Below are 25913 nucleotides of genomic sequence, written 5' to 3' on the forward strand. Positions count from 1 at the left end.
GACCACAACTGGGGGTACTGTATAAGGGGCACTACTGGGGGCACTGCATAAGGGGGACCACTACTGGGGGCACTGCATAGGGGGGGACTGTATAAGGGGCACTGCATTAATGTGCATATGGAATGGAAAGGAATGTTCAGAATGACGAGAAAGGGGTGTGTGTAATGTTGACACGTCCCTTGTGACCACACCCATTTTTCGACCTTCGGCGCGCGCACATAGGGGGAGGAGGGGCTCCATTTTTTTATTTGCCCTGGGCTCCAAAAACCTTAGTTACGCCACTGCTTCAGGCTGCACTCGTCTACATATGCTGCATACCGCTGTGTAAAGCTGCATACACACGTAAAGATTTTCTGTACAACCATCAAACTAGTTGATTGGTTGGAATGAAAATCTGGTAAGGTATGAAAGCAAATGACAATCAGCAATTTGCTCCCAAACGCCGGAAAATGGACAAAAACTGTTGTTTGAACAATTTGTTCAGATCAAACATTTAACAAACTTGTCTGACCGACCATTTTCATCTGTTTTCTGGCATTTAGGAGCAAATTGCTGATCATCAGTTACTCCCATACGTTACCAGATTTTCATTCCAACCAATCAGCTAGTTGGATGGTTGGACAGAAAATCTTTACGTGTGTATGCAGCTTTACACCTATGACATCCCTGTATCTTATGCTACTTGTTGTTCTACCTGATCAGATAAATCTAAGAACTGGTTAAGCTGTACCACGTGTGGACTAACCACCACCAGCAACTACGTCACATACAGTATATAATTGTGGCCAGATATACTGTACCCCGGTATATCAACCTGTCTGGAGGACTACTGCACCCAGCACATCTTCTTGCGCATTAGTGTGACACTTTACTGTGCTAACGAGGTTGCGCCCGGCCTGCTTGCACCAAATATTCTGCTTATAGTTTTGCATCTTCAATTTACTGATAACTCCCTTCTGTCTCCTTCACCAAGTTTTTATATTATCTCGTAGTTACCCAGTTGCCTCTGGGGCACCATCATAAAGCTGATCTCTGGATACTATTGTGTCTGACGTAACTATGCCTGATGATAGAAATGCATGGACGACTGCACAGGAGAAAACCAAACTGATGGGAAAAAAAAAAAACTGCGTAAAAGTTGCCTTAGGGCATGTACAAGCCAATAAAATCAAATCATCTGGAGGCGGAGAACATTAAATAATGCTGCAAATAACAACGCCTTTAAACAATAATAAAAACCTGCCATTGTAAAATAACAGCACATTTATGTAGTGATAAACAGCGGTATACAGCGATTCCGTCACGCAGTAAACTCTGCAATGGCTCCTGGGAGCCCTTCAAATGGATAAATAAAATAAACCAATAAATGTTTTATTACTTAATTAAGCACTTTCTAAAGGTCATATTTACTGGAAAGGTGAAACCAGGGACTTCCAAGAAAGAAATATAACCCAGGTTTTTCATGCTTTAGTTTACTTTAGAGGCTCTTAAAAGCTAATGTCTTTCCTGCCAGGGTATACGCCAGCTGGGGCAATGACCCGATGATTAAGGAGAGCAGAGGTGCTGCCATTTTGTGGGCTTAGATAATATTTATCAGGAAGCAGTCTATCAATGGTCTAGGAACAAACAACATCCCCACTCTAGTTGCTGTTGTCAGCTCTTTGGACCAGTCGCTCCAGGATAAAGATGCAACATGCACAAATGTCAAAATCGCAGCACACTTTACAAGATGACAGGAAATGTCTCATTAGGTGACATCTTGTGCATATAGAACTATGGGCCTGATTCAGACCCACTCGCGAGCGGCTGTCCGCTCGCAAGTGGGTCGATGGTCTGCACTGAGCATGCGCACGACGGAGGGAGCTCCGTCGTGCGCATGCGCCAGACACGACGAGCGAAGGACTTTCCTTCGCTCGTTGTGTCCGATCAAAGGGGGCGTGCTGTCAATGTTGATTGACAGCACGCCCCCTTTGGTGGGCGTGCCGGGGGCGTGCCTCCCTGACGGGGGCGTTCCCACGGGAACGCCTCCCGTCAGAAGCCGGCCCACTGACATCACTAGTGATGTCAGTGGGAGTGATTTTGGCTCTGATAGAGCCAAAATCACTCCGGAGCTTGCGGTTGAAAACCTCAACCGCAGGCTCCGGCTCGCAATTTCGATGGTCGCGATGGTCACGACCATCGCGGCCATCAAAATGCACGCTCGTATAGCCTGTGGGTGGTGACCCACAGCTATACGAGCGTCCAGGAGGACGCTCCATGAAAATGGAGCCCGGCCCTCATGCAGAGCGTGCGCTCTGCTCAGAGCGTACGGCTCTGAATGAGGGCCTATATTGCTAAATAGCCCATTTCCTTAAACAACTCCCCGCCAAGTGTACTGTACTTTCCTCAGTTAGGAACCTTTCCTATTCTGCCCAACTGCAACCTGAGCAGTAGCAAGATCCATAATGTACTAAGGGGTCTATTTACTCAGCCTTGAATGGAGATAAAGTGAACGGGAATAAAGTACCAGCCAATCAGATCCTAACTGCCATGTCACAGGCTGTGTTTGAAAAATTGACTGGAGCTGATTGGTTGGTACTTTATCTCCATCCAAGGCTTAGTAAATAGATCCCTTAGCCTTGAAAAGTGATAAAGTGGAGAGTGGTTCATTGGTACTTTATCACTCTCCAGGCTTAGTACATCTCCGCCACAGTCAACTATAGGCTCTAATTGTGGCACCAACTCCAACCAGCTTTCAGAGGCATAAATATACTCCCTGTGACCTTTTCCCAGAGAGCTTAGTGCATGTGGATATATTTCTTTATACAAATCAAGTAGGGACTGGTTTTTGCTTTTTCACTACTGAACTAGGAATCAGTAAGTCTGAAGGGTCACAGATATTATACCTAAAAATACATGTCCAAAGGACTGCATGAGACTATATCAGAGCAATGCAACTCAGCTATGTGCGTGGACTACCTCTGGAACCGCCGGTGAATCACTCGCAACCAATAACACAAAAATGGTCGGCACAAAGATAGTCACCGCATGATTTTTTTTTGTTTTCTAGCCTTAATTTTCACCCTAACCCTCCCTCCTGGTGCCTAACCCTAACCCTCCCTCCTGGTGCCTAACCATCAGGGTAGGTGCCTGACCCTAACCCTCCAGTAAGTGCCTAACACTAACCCACAATCCTGGTGCCTAACCCTAACAGTCGGGGTAGTTGCCTGACCCTAACCCTCCCTCCTGGTGCCTAACCCTAACCCTCCCTCCTGGTGCCTAACCATCAGGGTAGGTGCCTGACCCTAACCCTCCGGTAAGTGCCTAACACTAACCCACAATCCTGGTGCCTAACCCTAACAGTCGGGGTAGTTGCCTGACCCTAACCGTCCCTCCTAGTCATACATGCCAACGTTTCACTCCCACCTTCCGGGAGGGAGCTGTCGGGCTTTCTCGGTGGGGGGCGGGTCGTGGCGAAAAGGGGGCGTGGCCGGCGATGACATGTATTTTGGGGCAGAGCATGGGGGCGTGTCATCACGATCGTGTCATCGCGGCTCTGCCCCCTCTTTACAATGCTGTTTTTAAAGGCATTGTGAGGCAGGGGGCGGGGCCGTGATGACGCGATTCAGCGCGAATCGCGTCACTGGCCCCTCCGCTCCTGGTATTTTTATAGTAAGAATAGGGGGGGTGGACGTGTCGCTGATCGCAGGAGGCTTGCCTGCTTTCCCGGGAGGTCGGGAGCGGCACCCGATTTTCGGGAGGCTCCCGACCAAATCAGGAGGGTAGGCAAGTATGCTCCTAGTGCCTAACTCTAACCCTCCCTCCTGGTGCCTAATCCTAACCGTCGGGGTAAGTGCCTAACCCTAACCGTCGGGGTAAGTGCCTAACCCTCCGGTAAGTGCCTGACCCTAAACAACAAAAAAACACAACATGTCGACCATTTTTTTGTGTGTCAACCTTTGACCCTGTCGACCATTTGCACCCGTCGATCTTCTTACATGATGACCTTTTGTCCCAGTTGACCTATTGACTGTCTAACATCTGGTGTCTTTCTAGACATTGTCGACCTTTTTACTGTCTATCTATAGTCCGGAACCCGTGTACTGCAGGGGACAATAATGGGACTGATTCAGGGTCACGCGCAGTTGCCTGCTCATAAATAAATGCGGATCTACGTCCGTATTCACAATTGGCCGCAAAGCCCACATTCATGTGAAAGTTGCTGTCGTCACTCCCAATGATTCCACCAACCTATATCTTGTGCCAGATATCAGACTGATATCGGAAAGATCTCTGCATACATTCACCTCTGGACAACCCGCAATTCCAATTATATGCCCGCCGCACACTTATCCGGCATGCAGGAAGTTGACACCCAGTTACAGCCACAAGTTGTAGCTGAGATGATGAGATACATACCACCCTAAATGGCCCACACAGGCAATTGTGCGCAGTCGGACATCGTGGGGAATTTAATATCCCCCTAAAGACTCTGGGCCTGATTCGGACCCGCTCGCGGGTCGATGGTGCCGAAGTGCGCATGCGCATGACGGAGGGAGCTCCGTCGTGCGCATGCGCGAGACCCGAATAACGACGGTTGGTGACAGCATGCCCCCTTTGGTGGGCGTGCCGGGGGCGTGGCTGCCAGACGGAGGCGTACCCATGGGAACGCCTACCGTCTGAGTCTGGCCCCACTGACATCAGTAGTGATGTCAATGGGAGTGATTTTGGCTCTAATAGAGCCAAATCACTCCAGGGCTTTCGACAGCGAGACCCTACCGCAGGGTCTCGTCGCAAGCCCTATGGTCGCGATGGTCTTCACCATCATCATGGACGCTCGCTATAGCTGTGGGTGGTAACCCACAGCTATGCGAGCGTCCATGAGGCCGCTCCATTTTCAGGTAGGAGGGCCCTGATTCAGAGCGAGCGCTCTGGTCAGAGCGTCCAGCTCTGAATCAGGCCCACTTTTGGGTGAGAAAGAGGCAGAGTGTATATGTGTGTATATATATATCAGGCATGTCAAACTCAAAATCCCAAACGGGCCAAATATTCAAGGTATAAGAGTCTGTGGGCCGCAAGCAAAAAAAAAGTCTTATATGCAATTTTATAATAATTATACCACATATCAGTGTGTGCTGAGAGCTGTGTTATTCCCCTCATATATCACTGTATGGTCCCCTCTCCTACATAATAATACCACATATCAGTGTGTGCTGAGAGCTGTGTTATTCCCTCATATATCACTGTATGGTCCCCTCTCCTACATAATAATAATACCACATATCAGTGTGTGCTGAGAGCTGTGTTATTCCCCTCATATATCACTGTATGGTCCCCTCTCCTACATAATAATTATACCACATATCAGTGTGTGCTGAGAGCTGTGTTATTCCCCTCATATATCACTGTATGGTCCCCTCTCCTATATTATAATAATACCACATATCAGTGTGTGCTGAGAGCTGTGTTATTCCCTCATATATCACTGTATGGTCCCCTCTCCTATATAATAATAATACCACATATCAGTGTGTGCTGGGAGCTGTGTTATTCCCCTCATCTATCACTGTATGGTCCCCTCTCCTACATAATAATACCACATATCAGTGTGTGCTGGGAGCTGTGTTATTCCCCTCATATATCACTGTATGGTTTGCCTCTCCTATATAATAATAATACCACATATCAGTGTGTGCTGGGAGCTGTGTTATTCCCCTCATCTATCACTGTATGGTCCCCTCTCCTATATTATAATAATACCACATATCAGTGTGTGCTGGGAGCTGTGTTATTCCCCTCATATATCACTGTATGGTCCCCTCTCCTATATTATAATAATACCACATATCAGTGTGTGCTGGGAGCTGTGTTATTCCCCTCATATATCACTGTATGGTCCCCTCTCCTATATTATAATAATACCACATATCAGTGTGTGCTGGGAGCTGTGTTATTCCCCTCATATATCACTGTATGGTCCCCTCTCCTATATTATAATAATACCACATATCAGTGTGTGCTGGGAGCTGTGTTATTCCCTCATATATCACTGTATGGTCCCCTCTCCTATATAATAATAATACCACATATCAGTGTGTGCTGGGCGCTGTTTTATCCCCTCATATATCACTGTATGGTCCCCTCTCCTATATTATAATAATACCAAATATCAGTGTGTGCTGGGAGCTGTGTTATTCCCCTCATATATCACTATACAGTCCCCTCTCCCCTATATAATAATACCACATATCAGTGTGTGCTGAGAGCTGTGTTATTCCCCTCATATATCACTATACAGTCCCCTCTCCCTATATAATAATAATAGCACATATCAGTGTGTGCTGAGAGCTGTGTTATTCCCTCATATATCACTGTATGGTCCCCTCTCCTACATAATAATTATACCACATATCAGTGTGTGCTGAGAGCTGTGTTATTCCCCTCATATATCACTGTATGGTCCCCTCTCCTATATTATAATAATACCACATATCAGTGTGTGCTGAGAGCTGTGTTATTCCCTCATATATCACTGTATGGTCCCCTCTCCTATATAATAATAATACCACATATCAGTGTGTGCTGAGAGCTGTGTTATTCCCTCATATATCACTGTATGGTCCCCTCTCCTACATAATAATTATACCACATATCAGTGTGTGCTGAGAGCTGTGTTATTCCCCTTATATATCACTGTATGGTCCCCTCTCCTACATAATAATACCACATATCAGTGTGTGCTGAGAGCTGTGTTATTCCCTCATATATCACTGTATGGTCCCCTCTCCTACATAATAATAATACCACATATCAGTGTGTACTGAGAGCTGTGTTATTCCCCTCATATATCATTGTATGGTCCCCTCTCCTACATAATAATTATACCACATATCAGTGTGTGCTGAGAGCTGTGTTATTCCCCTCATATATCACTGTATGGTCCCCTCTCCTATATTATAATAATACCACATATCAGTGTGTGCTGAGAGCTGTGTTATTCCCTCATATATCACTGTATGGTCCCCTCTCCTATATAATAATAATACCACATATCAGTGTGTGCTGAGAGCTGTGTTATTCCCCTCATCTATCACTGTATGGTCCCCTCTCCTATATTATAATAATACCACATATCAGTGTGTGCTGGGAGCTGTGTTATTCCCCTCATATATCACTGTATGGTCCCCTCTCCTATATTATAATAATACCACATATTAGTGTGTGCTGGGAGCTGTGTTATTCCCCTCATATATCACTGTATGGTCCCCTCTCCTATATTATAATAATACCACATATCAGTGTGTGCTGGGAGCTGTGTTATTCCCCTCATATATCACTGTATGGTCCCCTCTCCTATATTATAATAATACCACATATCAATGTGTGCTGGGAGCTGTGTTATTCCCTCATATATCACTGTATGGTCCCCTCTCCTATATAATAATAATACCACATATCAGTGTGTGCTGGGAGCTGTGTTATTCCCCTCATATATCACTGTATGGTCCCCTCTCCTATATAATAATAATACCACATATCAGTGTGTGCTGGGAGCTGTGTTATTCCCTCATATATCACTGTATGGTCCCCTCTCCTATATTATAATAATACCACATATCAGTGTGTGCTGGGAGCTGTGTTATTCCCCTCATATATCACTGTACAGTCCCCTCTCCCCTATATAATAATACCACATATCAGTGTGTGCTGAGAGCTGTGTTATTCTCTCATATATAACTGTATGGTCCCCTCCTCCAGTCCAGCCACATGCCGGTCCCTTCTCCCCGAGATAATAATAGCACCACATATCATAGTGAGCTGAGAGCTGTGTTATTCCCCCTCATATATCACTATACAGTCTTATTCTAACAGATTAAACGCGTTGGGACCCCACTATCCTGGACCCTCATACTATGGACAGATAAGCTTTTATAATATTATTTCTTGTATGTTGTTTACCTGCATTTTTGTGGATATCTCTTTGTGAATAAAACAGTTTTTTATGCTTTAAAGCTATTGGAGTATTAGTATGTACATAGGGGACTCGCTGTAGTTCCATAAACTCCTACACTATACAGTGATAGTTGTTTGATGCAGTGTAAAAACATTACACACTATGTTTTGCCTATTTTCTATTTTTTATGTATGAATTATGGATGGTCAGAGGACTGAAAATTTTCTGTTAAAGATAAGTTGATTTTCCGATTGAATTCACAAAATATCACGCATTTTCACTATTTATTTAATATTTATTTCACTATTAGGTGCTTAGGATTTTTTCACATATATACTGTTTATATATATATATATATATATATATATATATATCCATTTACTGTATATATATATATATATGTCTATTTTAACAAAAATGTTGCATTTATATTGAGCCTCCTGTCTGCACAAGGTTTATTGGCCAGGTGAGGGTACACAGTGAATTCAACTGTGACAATATTTGCAAAACAGGCCTCAAAAGCTTTAAGTGTTTACGTCCCACGTATCATTAACCTGTGAAATCGTCGTATAGTCAATGGCCCTTGGAATGAAAAGTATTATAGATTTATAGTCAATTCTGCCTGCTTAATAAAACTCAGAGGAAAATGAACATTTGCTCCATTAAATGAAACAGCTTCAATTAAGGAATAATTACACTTGGGAGCAGCAATTATTGCATTTTGTGTCACTGCTGAGCTAACAAGGGTCAGCTAATTCCTCCAAGGGAAATATAGACGGATGAGGGTGAAAAAAAAAATATGGATGGGACTGCGGCTCAGCAGAGGATTCTGGGAAATTACATGACATGGTTCTACTGAGTTGCTACAGAAGCAGAGGGTTCTGGGTAATCACAAGGTTATACTGAGTTGCTACAGAAGCAGAGGATTCTTGGTAATGACATGGTAATGAGTTGCTACAGAAGCAGAGGGTTCTGGGTAATCTCAAGGTTATACTGAGTTGCTACAGAAGCAGTGGGTTCTGGGTAATCACAAGGTTATACTGAGTTGCTACAGAAGCAGAGGATTCTGGGTAATCACAAGGTTATACTGAGTTGCTTCGGAGGCAGAGGGTTCTGGGTAATCACAAGGTTATACTGAGTTGCTACAGAAGCAGAGGGCTCTGGGTAATCACAAGGTTATACTGAGATGCTACAGAAGCAGAGGGTTCTGGGTAATCACAAGGTTATACTGAGTTGCTACAGAAGCAGAGGGTTCTGGGTAATGACATGAAATGCATATAATGGCTAAGACAGAGGATTCTGGAATATAATACAACAGAATCGATATGATATACCGACGACGCAAGCACAAACGAGCATCGTGTTCTCAGACATAAACAACCATACCAAATTATAAATTTATAGATAAATTTGTAACAGACGATCACTGAGGCCTGAAGGTGAACGCACAGGCCGACTGATGTGCCGACAGATGTGCGATATTTGTGGTCAGCAACAGCGATTGTAGTCTCCTGGGTAATGTGTATGCACTGGACAGACTGGTGAGCAGGAAAATTAGTGAAGACTGTCTACCATAATAGATGGTAATGTGCGCGGCCGGACATCGCAGTGATGACCGATAATCTGTCTTGCGGAATTTAATTACCCCCCAAAGCATTTGTTTCTTTGACCCTGTAAAAAGAGGCAATCCACAAGAGTTCACTTACTAGGGTTACAAATATCAGTTCAGAGCAATACCAGTTTCTTAAAAAGAACTAGCAATTCTTAAGGGAGCCATACATCTGAGGCGCATTACCCCGATCTGATGCGCAGATTGGAAACGCAGATTGGGGACCAACGATGACTGGTGATCCATTGGGGAATTGGGGAAATACTGCATGTTAAAAATCCCTGATTTGCGGATTCTGACTATTTTCGGGTCGGTATCGGGGAATTGAGATCTTTCAACATTTTGAATATTCCTGTTTTCCCGACATCGCCGTCCAAAGAAGGGGGAATTGCCCCAATACGTCGCAGATGTATGGGGGACTTTACATGTTCTAGCAATGCAACCAATCCCAAACCAGTAACAAGATTCCACACTACTATAATATTCACTATTATTTGCAGTTTTCTTAGGCTCTAGGAATCTGCCGCTCGTCGGGTAAATATCTACAAATAGACTTTGCCTGGAAATCCGGATCACCCCTGACATAAACTTTTCATTCAATTTCTTCCTGTATTCTCAGACAAGTAAACAACATCTTGAATACGATTCCCCTTTGCTGATATTTAACAAGGGCAAATGATTTATGATTTCCCCTGGACATGCCAAAATTCCTCTTATATCAGATAGCCCCTATGCATAAAGATCTGCGTCCCTGTGGGAAATTACTGACCCATAATGAGATATTTATAAATACACAAAGGACTGGTTTTTTTTTTTACATTTTGATTCATAACAAAAAAAAATATTTGAATAAGAATTTTTTAAATCCACCCCCAACGGAAAACCCTGTACTGCCTCTAAAGAAATACCAGTAAAGCTGTATCAAGTATATGTTTTACAGTAGTTGTGGAGGTTTTTGTATATTGTTTCTCTTTATAGCATATATGACCTTTAACCACTAAGGGCCATATTCAATTTGAGTCGAAAAGTCGGAGGTCGGACTTTTCGCCATCATCGCCGTTTTTCCTGGGGATAAAGTATCGGGCGCGTGCCCGCGTATCCCCGCATTCAATTAGGAATCGGTGAAAACAGGACCCGGCGGAAAGGTAAGTAGCGAAAAGTCCTGTCACTTTTGGGTAAATCAGCCTGTCACCCCCCAAAAAATGGTCTGACATGGGGGATCACTATGGGTACCCCCGATTTGGCCTGCTGAAGGTATTTGTGGTTTTTAAAATGTGTCAGCAAGTGCTTTTATACGTATTTAAAGAAGTATATCATTTAGCAACATTTTTTTTTTTTAAAACAACTAGTTCCATCAAATTTGGGGTACATGAAAATCGGTACTAGCATATTTTGAAGTCCCTAAAGTTAACTTTAAAAAGCATTCAAAAATCCACCTGCCGCAACCACCCGCATTCTAGAAAACACCAGCCGCATACTTGGGGATCCCCCCCTGAGTCAATTTCGCTAGTTTTTAAGTTTGTCTCCCAATTTTTTTTTTTTCGCCCCCAAAATGAAACCACTTTTTAGGTGGTAGATACAAAAACAGAAAAAAGAAGTCTATAAGGCAGTGCACTAGGACTGATATAGGTAAAATATAACTTTTATTGATATATATTAAAAAAACACATTTAACTAACTGAAACCAAAGCTCAATATGAAATATTAAAATATCATTTAGAATGATAAAAACTTCAAAGTGAAATTAAATAAGTGAAAAGTGACTATGTGAATGTTATGTTTTAATACACTTTAAAATCACTGTGTTCCACTGTAGAATTTATCAGATAATTCTAGTAGTGAGTATAATTAGCTGCAAGAGTATGAAAATAAATACCTAATGATATCTCTGGATAAGATCAATCTAATGGAGTGATAATGTATTGGATCGTATGTGAAAATTGTACCAGTTACAATCTAATGTACAGATTTTGATGATTGTTTATATACAAATTAATATAGTGGCAAACTATATAATAATATCGATATTCATGAATGGGTATAGAACCTGATATATTGCCTGATTCCTGCTTGTATATGGCTTATAACTTATCTTATTGTGTGTCAGATATTCATTTATTATATTAACCAGCAAGAGCAGAACTCCTGCTATATGTGGATGTACTTTTATCACAGTATGGTGACTAGAATACAATTTTCTGTCACTCGATTGAGTAATATTTATTGTTAGTTCATCCACATTATATAGTTTCTGATGTCAGGCTGTGGTTCTGATCATAGTTATATTATCATGGTTTAGAGTAACCTGTTCAGATTATCACTTTACCCTATGCTGTATTAATTCTTTAATTACCGACTCAAGAGATTTCTAATGTCAGGCTATGATCAGATCACAGTGTGATCAAAATCTAAATTCTCTTGAATAGATTACATATATGGCTATCAGCTCAATAATCGTTTGATACCAGATGATGGTTTAATTCGATCACCATTCATTTGTGAATCTTAGTTTATTAATAATTGTTCGCCCATGCCTTCCGATCTCTCAGGATTAGTTTTGCGCAAAGCTGTATAGTGCTGAGCTTAGTAAGTGAGATCTGTCTAGACTGTCAAAACAATCATTACCAAAGTTGTGCAATGATCGAGTGCAGTCAGTGCTAATTACAATAGTGAAGTTCCAGCCGGCTTAGTATTTCACAGTGCTGGACTGCAATCACTTCATCAGTTTAATATCTTTCAGCGCCGGACCGCAATTGATCCTATTCACGCTGGTAAATGTATACTAGATTATTAAACAATTTTCACATATACCCTCTGACTTCCAGAGCTGTGATTATACATAGAACTGTGTAATAGTAAGTTATTAGATAAAGTATTCAGTTAATGCAGTTCTGGAAAATGAAGCTCTCACATTCCCACTATAGGTGCTCGCCGCAAAACCTCCAATATATCCACTCCAATACTTTTATTAGTGATCTTAGACTCTTTTCCTCTTATGTCACCTGCCCATTTCACGTCAAGATCCTAACATTTATTGCCAGAGTTAAACCCTTAGTGTAGGACTTTATACATTGCTTAATGCTTCATACGAGTGGAACACAGTGAAACGCCAACGCGCGTTTCGCTTAAGCTTTATCAAGGCTGTGGGTTTTCGCAGCCTAATTGAATATGGCCCTATGTCATTGTTGAAAATGATCATTCATGTCTAAAGGCTAATGGAGTACCCTCGGAACAGGGAGAAACTTTTATATTGAGCTACCGAAAACGGGCAGTATATGGATTAACGGTTTCACGTGCTTGTAATTTTGGTTACGGATCAATTATAAAAAACTGCCACAAACTTATCTAAATTATACATAACAGATTTGCTTAATCTTAAAGCAGGATTTATAGAAAAAAAAAAATATAGGAAAAATTTTTTAAAGTTTTTTTTTTTTTTACAATACATTTTTAGAAATTTATTTGAATTTACTATCTATACTAATATGTGCAATTTAAATTTACAGTTTATTTTTTGGCCTAAGGTGACCATAGTAGCAATCCAAATGTGCACACTGGTGAAAATGACCAGGACTATTGTGGCCACAGAACGGCCACCTGGCCCAAAGATCGGCCAACAGAATGACTTTCAAACATGTATAATAAGACCACGTGAGGGTCGGTTACTGCTAGCGGTTGTCCTATGACATCTTCCAGCGTTCTCAGTAATGACCCATCGAGTTCAAACAGAAAATGACCGAGCACCGTTCTTGTTTTGAGTCCAATGTCGTAGCGATTGTGGTCTGATTTGCTGACATCATCAGCGACATTCCTAGCTGTGTAGTCAGCAAGATATCGCAGAGTGAAAAGAGGACGCGCATCACATGAATTTATCTAGTCCAATGGATTTATTACCTGAATCAGTCGCTGACAGCTCAGATGTTATAAAGCGATACGTGTCCCCAAGTACATACAGAGCAATACATACCCCAAAGTACAATCTATCGCATGTTTATATTGTAGGAGATCATGTATCATGTATGTAGGTCAGTACGTGGGTATTAGAAAGCAGAAAAAGCAAAACAATGAAAAATTATGAAACAGAGACAGAAGACGTATTAATCATTGTTTTTTAGAGTCATGTGATTGTGTGATCGTCAACGATGTCACCGACAGAAAGAGTAACAGCTGACTGAATTCCTGGCTATTGACGGTTTCATTTCCTGCCAGGGATTTGCTGATGTCATACAGAGAAATATCATCTACTAAATGTTTCTACAAGTCATGGTGTGATAGCATCACCATTTGCAAAGCACTAACAATATATATATATATAATCATTGTGATGTAATGATAAATAAGTATAATGTTGTAGAAAGTTTCCACACTTTGACACACCTAAGATCTGAGATGTGATTGCTAATGTTCACTGTTATTAGCCCTTTTGAATCTCCTACAATTGGAATACGGACAGGAATTGTGCTGTGTGTAGGAACATATCTACCCTTCTTTCCTCATGGTCACAATTTATATCTTCAATTCAACAGTCTCCTGTTATTCTACATATGTAGAGTATGAGAATGGTGTTAGTATCTCTTTACATAAATCATTATAAAGGACTGTCACTACTGGGTGCATTATCCAGAACTGTCACTATGAGGTGCATTATACAGGTCTGTCACTAGGGGGTGCATTATACAGGACTGTTACTATGTGGTGCATTATACAGGTCTGTCACTAGGGGGTGCATTATACAGGTCTGTCACTAGGGGGTGCATTATACAGGACTGTTACTAGGGGGTGCATTATACAGGACTGTCACTAGGGGGTGCATTATACAGGACTGTTACTATGTGGTGCATTATACAGGTCTGTCACTAGGGGGTGCATTATACAGGATTGTCAATTGGCAGTGCATTATACAGGACTAGAAGGAAAGACAAGGTTGCACTGCTGCTGATAGTCAATAAGTTACTATACTTAATTGATCCACATCACAAACTTCTCTAAATCACAAAACATTTAATATACACATAATAATAAAATTGACAAACTGACATACATAAAATTCAACAAAATTGTTGCAATTACTGTGACAACTTTTGATAACTGGAGTACATGTATCTGTATAGATACAATTTGTTTCAATAGCTCACCGCTCAATGTATCAACTGTGTTTGGTATCCAATAAGTTCATCTAAGCATCAGCATTTAGGCTGACATTTATGGTCCACCAAAGCCCCTTTGACCACCCAACACAACATTTCTGACACACTTCTTGGTGAGTGCATCTGAATCTGTACTGCAACTCTGTATGAACACCATTGGGAATGCATGCATGGTGCAACTCAGGCAAGTGCAGACGAAAAACATAGCACTAGAAAAGAATAAAACACATTGGCCACCCACAGGAAAAAAATAAAACACACTGGCCTCAATACATTGCCCAAAACACGATGGCCCCCAACAGAAGAAATAAAAAAATGGCCCCCACAGGAAAAAACTAAAACACATTGGACCCCACAATAAAAAAACTAAAATATATTGGCCCCTGCATAAAATTTTTTAAATACATTGGCCCCCACAGGAGATAAAAAACACATACAGTCCCCAGTCCCTCACAGAGGACCGTCCTTTCTGCTGGCTGACATGCTTGGCTCCGCCCCCAAAAGCGATGGGTATTTGATTGTTTAGTTCCCGGCGGCTATAGTTTGCTGAGATCACTGAGGTGCACAGGCTGGCAACAGTACTGCAGGAAGAATTGGCCGGACCCAACTGCCTTGCAAACCACATCCGGGGGTGTGCGGGTGATTTATGTCCTATGGACTGGGGGGGCAGCTAGTGTATGCCCCTTGGGGTGGGGGTAGTGTATGTTCCAGAGACAGGTGGGCTTGGGTTAGTGTATGTCCACAGGTCGGGTGGAAAACTATGTTTTGGGGCCAGGGAGTAGGGTGGTTTATTTATGTAACTGGGGCAGAGGTGGGGGTAGGGCAGGTGGTGTATGTCCCTGAGGCTGGGCTGGCAGAGGTTGAGCAGGCAGTGTATGTTCCTGGCATAGGAGGGTGTAGGGCGGGTAGTGTATGTCCCTGGGGCCAAGGAGGGTAGGGTGGGCAGTGTGTGTCCCTGGGGTCGGTCGGCTGGGGCATGAAGTGTATGTCCCTGGGACCGCGGAGGGGGGGGGTCATAGTTGTGGTAGGGTGTATAGTGTATGTGCCTGGGTTGGGGGGATACTGTGTCTAGGGGGTCAGCAGGTAAGTTGGGGAGTGTATGAATCTGTGGACTTTAGGAGGGGTAGTGCAGGTAATGTATGTTCTCGGGGCTGAGGGGCAGGGGGTATATAGCGGGCAGTGTATGTCCCCATGGCTGGTGGGGTAGGGTGTACAGTATATGTCCTTGGGGCTGAGGGACACTCCTTATAGGGTGCCAGGAGGTAGGGTGGGGATGTTAGTGGGGTGGTGAGTCTGTGTAGTGTATGTCTCCGGTGATGGGGTGGGGGGCTGAAGTGGTGTAGAGCAGGTTATGTCCCAGGAGCCAGTGGGCTAAGGCATGCAGGGTATGTCCTTGGGACAGAGGGGGGGGTATATAGAGGTTATAGTTTGTGACTGTCCCTGGGGGGGGGCACTATGTCTAGGGCCAGGTGGGTGAGTGTACGTCATGGGGCGAGGGGAGGGTGATTAGTGTTTAACACTCCTCCTCCCCCCGCACACTGGCAGTGGCTAATACTTAAACAAGAGAGCAGCAGCGCCGACGCTATGCTGCTGCCCCCGGCTAACGGCATCCGGAAGTGCCTGCTAGTCGGGAGCCGATGACAACTTCCGGTTTGCGGTCACATGTGACAGGCAAATCCCGGAAGTGCTGCAATCGGCTGGGCAGAAGGTTGCTACTATTTCCAAGTTGGAGAAAGGACCTCTGTGACGTAGACACCACGTGACCGCTGCAGGAGGCTGGACCGCTCCTGCGTTACCATCCACTAGGGCATAGAGGGGGAATAAATATCTGTGGCGAGCGCAGCGAGCCACCGTGCCCGAAGCGTGGCGAGCGTAGCGAGCCCGCGAGGGGACACTTTTAGTCCCCCGTTAGCATCCCCGCCCCCTTTCAGGCCGAGTCACGTGAGTGTGACATCACAGGTCCATCAGCCCTGTATAGTCTAGACCTAACCCTGGGCAGAAGCATGAATCAGCCCGTACCGGTATGCAGGGTGGGCCGGCCTCTCAGGCTGGTTAAGCCGGCTCAGCAGAGGGGGGAATGGGACCGGCCCAGCGAGAACTTACCCGCTGTCCCGGTGGTCATGCTTATGCTTATGTACTTTGTTAGGCGCTGTGGAACCCTTGTGGCGCCATATAAATAAAGGATAATAATAATAATTGTCCACTATTGTAACTACTGGGTGCATTATACAGGAGTCACTACTGGGTGCATTATACAGGGCTGTCACTAGGGGGTGCATTGTCCAGTATTGTAACTACTGGGTGCATTATACAGGACTGTCACTGCTGGGTGCATTATACAGGACTGTCACTAGGGGATGCATTAATATATAGGGCTGTCACTACTGGGTGCATTATACAGGACTGTCACTAGGGGATGCATTATACAGGAATGTCACTAGGGAGTGCATTATACAGGACTGTCACTAGGGAGTGCATTGTCCAGGATTGTAACTAATGGGTACATTATAGTGGACTCTCACTACTGGGTGCATTATACAGGACTGTCACTAGGTGATGCATTATACAGGACTGTCACTAGGTGATGCATTATACAGGACTGCCACTACTTGGTGCCTTACACAGGACTGTCACAAGGGTTGCATTATACAGTACTGTCACTAGGGGATGCATTATACAGGACTGTCACTAGGGGATGTATTATACAGAAGTGTCACTACTGGGTGCATTATACAGGACTGTCACAACTGGGTGCCTTATACAGGACTCACAAGGGTTGCATTATACAGGACTGTCACTACTGGGTGCCTTAGGCAGGACTCACAAGGGTTGCATTATACAGGACTATCGCTACTGGGTGCCTTAGACAGGACTCACAAGGGTTGCATTATACAGGACTGTCACTAGGAGATGCATTATCCAGTACACTGATCCCCACTCACCTGACTCCTTCATTTAGATGGTAGAGTTCATGATCATGAAGCCCTTTCTTCTGAAACACAGAAATGACTCCATTCTGGATACTGAAATAAAAGACAAACCATTAGTACTGATTACACAGAGATTCTAGCTGTGACAAGAGATACTAGACCCAAACATAATAACATCCATGTCCCACACATCATCCCCCCATATATTACCTCTCTGCACTCTTCCAAACCATTACATTTAAATCATTAACAAAATAATAATAAAAATAACTAAAATAATAATAATATCAAAGAAAAAATAGCACAATATAACGATCACCTTAAATATCATTACAGATCAGATAAAAATTATTCTCAACTTAATTTAAACATAATAAAAGCATCAAAATTGGTTTTGACCATAGCGCCTCCCTGTGGCCTACTTGAAAAATGGTCCCTCCTGTGTGGAGACATGACTGCATTAGTGCTGTGAAAAGGGGACCCAGGGGCGATTCCTCAATTCATTCAGGTAAAGGAACATGACGGATGGCTATTTAAAAACAGTGCTTTAAAGATGGCGCTAACCTGCAGACCTGTAGCCAAGGTCACCTATTGCATTAATTAGCATCACTGGTCTTCTTATAATTGTATTTAAACTAATGACTCATCTGAAAAAATAACCCGCACCAAAAAACCCAAAACAACAGATCGATTTACTGTGTTATATTACTTACTGGTGCCCTGTTATACTTATTTATTACCAGTTATTTATATAGCACACACATATTCCGCAGCACTTTACAGAGAATATTTGGCCATTCACATCAGTCCCTGCCCCAGAAGAGCTTACAATCTATATTCCCTATCACATGCACACACATACGCACTGGTGTTAATTTTGTAGGGAGCCAATTAACTTACCAGTATATTTTTGGAATGTGGGAAGAAACCGGAGTACCCAGAGGAAACCCACGCAAGCACAGGGAGAATATACAAACTCCACACAGTTAGAGCCATGGTGGGAATCAAACCCACGACCTCAGTGCTGTGAGGCAGTAATGCTAACCATTACACCGTCTGTGCTGCCCTGTTATACTGCAGAGGTCACCGCTGGTTTTGGTTTAACTATATAATAATTTTATAAGGTCTGAATGAGTGCGCCGAGGGAGTCCGAGCAGTAGTCAGTGTGGGCTGCAGAGCGTCAGAAATAGAGGGTGGGGCCAGACAGCGCAGGGGGGTCTGGGCGGACAGCGGTGGCACTTTACTAGTATAAAATATATTAGTCAATTTATGTTTTCAAATATTGATATTTTAGCAAATATACTTAGTTAAGAACCTAAATGGGCAACCCGTTTGGCATAGTGGTTAGCATTACTGCCACACAGCACTGAGGTCATGCGCTGAATTCCTGACCAAGCCCCTACCTGTGTGGAGTTTGTATTTTTCCCCAGGTTTGTGCAGGATTCCGCCAGGTACTGTACTCCGGTATTCTCCCACACTTCAAAAGCATACTGGTAGGTTGATTGGCTTCTGACAAAAAATGTGGGGCCCGGGACTGACAAAACCCTTGGTTCATGCTTCTGCAACTCCAGCCCTGCAGTGTCTCTCCAGCTCCAGCCAGTCCCATTCTGTCACCCCAGCCAGCACCCCATCATATCACCCCAGCCAGCACCCCCTTCATATCTTCCCAGCCGGCACCCCTTATGTGTCTCCAGCCAGCCCCTCTTCTGTCTCCCCGGCCAGCCCCCCCTTTATGTCCCCAGCCAGCCCGCCTTTATGTCCCCAGCCAGCCACTTCTGTGTCTCCAGCCAGCCCCACTTCTGTGTCTCCAGCCAGCCCCACTTCTGTGTCTCCAGCCAGCCCCACTTCTGTGACTACAGCCAGCCCCACTTCTGTGTCTACAGCCAGCCCCTCTTCTGTCTCCCCGGCCAGCCCCCACTTTATGTCCCCAGCCAGCCCGCCTTTATGTCCCCAGCCAGCCACTTCTGTGTCTCCAGCCAGCCCCACTTCTGTGTCTACAGCCAGCCCCCCTTTAATGTCACCAGCCAGCCCCCCTTCTATGTCTCCAGCACACATAAGCACAATGGCTGCCCAGCGCTTTTACCTCAAACATCTTTCCTTTAAGTTTAGAGGCTCTTTAGGTAATTGTGGGGTCACATTTCTAGCATACATGAAATAATAAAAAAGTTCTTTAAAAAAAAAAAAAAAGAAGATAACATCACGTATTCAGATAAACATAGAGAATGACGGGGAGTTGAACCTCAAGTCCGTTCGTGGCGCATATTCTGCATGTTGGTGCGAAGCAGAGTCATACGCATCTAAAGACGCATCTATAATCAGGGTTGCAGAAAATTGGACTTAAAAAAACAACAAAAACAAACAGATTTGATTTAAATTTGATTTTTTTATTACATATTTTTTTTAAATAAACGTTTAAACATTTAAAACGTTAACATACATTTTTTTTTTCAAATCCTATTTAAATCCAAAAAAAAATCTGATTTAAATCAAATAAATCCATTTTTTTTTTTCAAATCCAATCTTATGAAACCCTGTCTAGAATTGCGACTTAAGGCCCCCATACATCAGCAATCTGAAAACCACAATTGAACAATTTGAAGATTTATTGCCCGATCTTAGGATTTCCCAATCGAGCAATCTGCGCCCATACACTACAGATCTTTTTCAGTGATTTGCAGATCGATTGCAGCAAACACAGATCTGGCAATTTTGAAAGGCCCATCATTTTGCTAGAAACGGTCTGCAAATCTGCTGATCATCCATACACTAACAATCTACAGCCCCAATCCATCTGTGAAATCCAACATGTTGGACATTCTGATTAAACAATTCCAATCACTTTTTGGTTGCAATCTGCGATCTGTGAATCAGAGATGGATTGCAGCAATCGTGCAATTTGCAATTGATTGTGTATAAAAATCTGCAATGTATGGGCTTCACAGATCTCAGATTGCAACCAAAAAGTGATTGGAATTGTTAAATCTGATTGTCCAACATGTTGGATTTCACAGATCGATTGTGGCTGTAGATTGCTAGTGTATGGCCATGATCAGCAGATTTGCAGACCGTTACCAGTAAAATGATGGGCCTTTCAAGATTGCCAGATCTGTGTTTTCTGCAATCGATCTGCAAATCACTGAAAAAGATCTGTAGTATATGGGCGCAGATTGCTCGATTGGGAAATCCTAAGATTGGGCAATAAATCTTCAAATTGTTCAATTGTGGTTTTCAGATTGCTGATGTATGGGGGCCTTTAGTACTTGCAACTAGGCTGTAATGGGACGTTTTCACGTACGCTGAGAGGGCGTGTCAGAGGAACCGCGTGCTACACAGAGTAGTGCGCAGACTTAATTATATGCCTGCTGTCAGACGCATCTTTTGCACCACGGATATGGCTGGTGCAACTGCACAGTGATGCTGCTGAATGCTCTGAAACCAATTTGTCCCTCTGAGCAGCTCTGTAAATGGGGACAATATCCCCCTCAGCAGCTGACCTGGGCCCACGCCGGGCCCCTCCAACAAGTCCCGGCCCAGGTGATCAGTACGCCTTGCCTCCTCCTCTTCACACACCTAAGTCTGGCCACAGAGATAAGGACAACCACACAATACATGCATCTAATAACCAGTGTACATCGGCCACGTCATCTGAATGCAATGTACAATATGTTAATGATCAGAGCCAAACCTATTAACACACATCAGTCCAGTCAGCCCCCTTCGGCCATAACTGCTGTGTTAATGGCAGTGTGGTTTCCCCGACACCGGTGTGAGTAAGACTCTCAGGAGGAGAATGTTATGTGGTAGCGGAAATTAAACGTCTCTTCACACAACCTCCCCAGACAGATAAGAGCACAGTCTCAGGGAAAAGCTGTGATAAATATAAACTGAGGCTTTCTGCCTGAGCCAAAGATGTCTGCTTTAATAACGCCACACAATGTACGCCTGCATGACAATGACAAAACAGAGCCAGCCATGACAGCTACAGAAACTACTGCACGCGCGTGATAGAGATATGAGACATGACATTTCATTTATTCCAACATCATCTCTGTTACTGATATTGAACACGCAGGCGGAGGAACACACTTTTACAGCTTATGATGACATATTTTATACTGTGCCCATTGCCTACACACAGTGGAAGCAGCCATTTTGTGCCCTAAGCTAATACTAATGCATACCCCCCAACAGTTCCCGATTCCCGGACTTCTGCCGGTTGTGGGAAGGCTTATTTGTGCCTTTTTTTTGTTTTTTGTTAATGTTGGGCGGTATCTAATTGGCTGTGACATGAGGTACCAATGGCTAATTGCTGAGAAATGAGTCACTGTCCCTGGTAGGCTGCATCACCGCTGATGTCTAAATTACGAGTGACCTGATAGGCTGCATTCTCACGTATATTGTTTCAGACCTGGCTGAGACCAGGTAAATACTGAAAGAATGCTGCAGCTTTTTATTATTTTAAATTATATCTGCTTTTGCACTTGTTATTACTTCTGGTCTTCTGTCAGCGATAGGCAAACCCCCCCCCTCCCAAAACAAACAGAAATTGTAAACTTCTATGCAAAATGTTATCCATAAAAAAACAGATAACATGTGTTTTGTGTCTATCCCTTCTTTTTAATAGTACTCTCTAATTGGCCGACAGAGGGCCTGATTCAGAGCCGGACGCTATTTGCGGACGGTCGTTCCAAAAAAGGGGCCGGCTATTTAAATTGAGCGTTCGCTCATTGCGGTTTGTTGACGCCTCTATGTCTGAGCGAGCGAACGAAAAATGCGCTCGCTATTTTGTAAAGACGCCCCTTTGCCGTTCGCATCACACGTCATCTCCGGTATTTATTAGATTAATCGGGTACATCGAAAGGCATCTGAACTGCTCGCAGTGCTTGTGGTAGGTTTTTCCTACCGCAATCACAGCGAGCTGTTCAGGCTAAAAGACAACCAAGTGACGTGGTCGATGACGCTCCTTTACTAATTATGCACTGCCATTAAACGCCTTTTCACTGTTAGGCACGCCTGCGTTCGGATCTCCACTCCCCCGTTTTCAAGCACCTTCCCGTTACCACCCACAAACAGTACATTCTGTCAATCAAATTAGCAGCCCCTCGCTGTTTTGCGAGCGCACGATTTCCGACCGCAATGACTGGTTTGCGCATACGCAATATGACCCATACGCATGTGCAGTTGTGCGAACATTGCTCAGGGCGAACGAGCGGCCGCTTACGACCGGCTCTGAATCAGGCCCAGAGATCATCTCCTGGAGCCAGATCATTGTGAGTTTGCAGGTCTAAAGCTGGGTACACACTAGAGCGATGTCGTTCCGATTTAATTGGAACTACTAATCATGCATATCGTGCAGTGCATATGCACTATGTGCCTGATTCACTACCGATCGCAACTGCGATTACGCACGCAGTTCAACTGCAAAGGTATGCTAATCCATTGCGATCGCTATGCCGCCGCACTACATAAGCACGCCTACTTTACCTTACACACATCCGTAATGTCTAGCAAGACTGCGAAACCATCGGTACTATCAAGTTCCATCGCAGCCTCACGCACACTTGCACAAGCTCCGACCTTTTTGCTAACTCCATCGCACGCTATGAGTCCTCAGGGTACCTAAGGCATCGCAGTGGATAATTTATGCACGCCCCTATAACCTTGTTCAAACGCACTGGCACGCCTTCATTTCCCCGACCACCCCGCCGTCACCACCCACAAACGGCACTTCCTGTCAGTCACTCTGCGATGGGTCTGCATAGTCACGGAGATCACAGTCCCAAACGCAGTAGCCGGCTCGAGCTCTGCGATGCATACGCAAGTGCAACAATCAGGTGATTGCGTGCGTAATCGCAGTTGCGATCGGTAATGAATTAGGCTCTATATGCGCTCTCTCGGGGTCGCATGCGACATTGTCAGGTTTGATGTGCTGCACTTGACGATATTGAATGCGGCACCATGCATCGTAATAAAGGACGGAACGAATGATCGTTCCTTCATTCATTATATTGTTCCAATGTGTACCCAGGACCCGATATGTCGACCCGTCGGTACACAGCGCTCAGTATGTACCCAGCTTAAGTCAAAAAGAGGTTTCTCTGCAGGAGCACTTAGTGGGTTTGTACATGCACACCTGGGATGGACGTTGATGTGTACTCAATGCAACACCTGATTGGCTGGCCATGTCTCCAATCCATCCAATCCAATGCCGCACATTCTTCCTGTTCACACCCGTATTACACCACCATCTCTTACTGAATGGAATAGATTTGCCAATTCTAATAAGCAGTTGCATTTTAAGTTCTAACTAAGGGGGTCATTCAGACCCACTCGCGAGCGGCAGTACGCTCGCAAGTGGGTCGATGTTCCCCACTGTGCATGCGCACGACGGAGGGAGCTCCGTCATGCGCAAGCGCGAGACCCGGCGAGCGACGGGCTTTCCATCGCTCGGGGTCTCGCACCAAAGGGGGCGTGCTGTCGATGTTGATTGACAGCACGCCCCCTTTGGTGGGCGTGCCTGCCAGACGGAGGCATTCCCATGGGAACGCCTACCGTCTAAAGCCGGCCCCACTGACATCACTAGTGATGTCAGTGGGAGTGATTTTGGCTCTGATAGAGCCAAAATCACTCCTGGGCTTGCGGCTGGGAAACCCGACTGCAGGGTTTCCCTCGCAAGTCCGATGGTCACGATGGTCAAGACCATCGCGACCATCTTTTTGCACGCTCGTATATGCTGTGGGTGGTGACCCACAGCTATATGAGCGTCCAGGAGGACGTTCCAGTTTAATGGAGGAGGGCCCTGATTCAGAGCGAGCGCTCTGGTCAGAGCGTCCGGCTCTGAATCAGGGCCTAACTAACTAACTAACTAATACCCCTTTTATACCAGAGCTAAAACCCGGGTTATTGCAGGGTTAACCCGGGCAGCTCAATGGTGTAAAAGGGGACTGGGTTGGATTCCCGGGTGGAGTGACCCGGCAATCCAACCCAGGTAACTTGCAGGGTTATACACGGGAATAAACCGTGAAACAATGCAGTGTAAATGGCGCGATCCGGGTCACGATGACCTGGATCGTGCCGCATGCCTGCCGATTGGCCGGCTTCAGTGGCGCTTGGAAGCGTCCACTTCAACGCCGGAAAAGCCGTGTCACTGCAGACCTGGCTCTGGTGTGAATGGCGCTGACTCGGAAATATCCCGGGTCGGTGCCGGCAAATTCCGGTTCTGAACCAGTTTGGAATTTAGGTATAAAAACAGTATAACTGGGAGTGAGGATAGTTTGTTTAATCTGTTTGTTCAGATACTTAGATATGTATTAAACTATGTATGTTGTTGTTTTTTTTTACTGAATTTTACAATGCAATTTAGTTGCTATGAGCTAATAATGTACCATCAAATAAATAATTGAATCTGTGAAACAAATAAGACATTAGAAAATAAAACTGCAATACTTAAAAAATAATTTCTTCACATATAACGGAATTTTTTTTTTTTGTTCCTATAAATCGTGTTCGGATAATTGGCATTTGGATACTTTATATACTAGGTTGTTAGGTATCTGCACAGTTATTTATGTTGCTTGCAAGTATCCCTGCTTCCTGCACTGCTTTCTATAGGCAAAAAGGCTGGTGTGCATAGGAAGAAATTACCCCCACTCCATATTTTTAGTTCTGCTGGGATACACAATCTCTCACACACATATTTGTGAATGTTACTTGTAGCCATTGTGAATTTGTAGCTAGTGAACTTGTGAACTTTCTTTTATTAACTGTATTCTCTGATCTCCACATACAAAAACAACAGTGTCTTTAAATGATTAAATCAGAATTAGCCTTTGAAAAACAGATTAAGATTTGTAATCTCCTTTCATTCAACTCCTAACAGCTGCCAACTTTAATATTAAGTGACCCGTCACTGCCCTAAATGTGAGGCAAGATGTGGGCAGGGATGGGGCGTGTGGGGCCCCCATCACTGTTGAAAGGATAGTGACTGAGCCATACACTCTGTATGCATCACATGCCCTCAGTGGCCACTTTATTACTTTCAATGTTACACCTGCTCATTAATGCAAATGCAGGGATGGCAAAGAGGTTCAGTTGTTGTTCTGACCAAACATCAGTGTGTGTGGGGGGGGATGTGATTTAAGTGCCTTTAACTATGGAATGATTGTTGATTCCAGATAGGGATAGGGGGCTTAGAGTATCTCAGAAACGTCTGATCTCCTGGCATTTTCAAGCACTGCTGTCAGTAGAGATTACAGAGAATGGTGCATGACACAATAAACATACAGTGAGCGTCA

General features: G+C 44.1%; 1 protein-coding gene across 7 annotated transcripts in view; it reads right to left on the bottom strand.

The window, feature by feature from the left end:
* The window catches only part of PRR5 (proline rich 5), a 161199-nt gene that overhangs the window by 24636 nt on the left and 110650 nt on the right, over nucleotides 1-25913 (bottom strand). For all 7 annotated transcript variants that reach the window (XM_088478309.1, XM_088478306.1, XM_088478304.1 and 4 more), the window contains one exon: nucleotides 17632-17712. In XM_088478309.1, coding sequence (XP_088334435.1) covers nucleotides 17632-17712 — 81 coding nt within the window. The remainder of the gene's footprint in view (nucleotides 1-17631; nucleotides 17713-25913) is intronic.

Source organism: Taudactylus pleione, unplaced genomic scaffold, assembly GCF_031769625.1.
Source record: "Taudactylus pleione unplaced genomic scaffold, aTauple2 ptg000212l, whole genome shotgun sequence".
In the NCBI taxonomy this organism is placed as follows: Eukaryota; Metazoa; Chordata; class Amphibia; order Anura; family Myobatrachidae; genus Taudactylus; species Taudactylus pleione.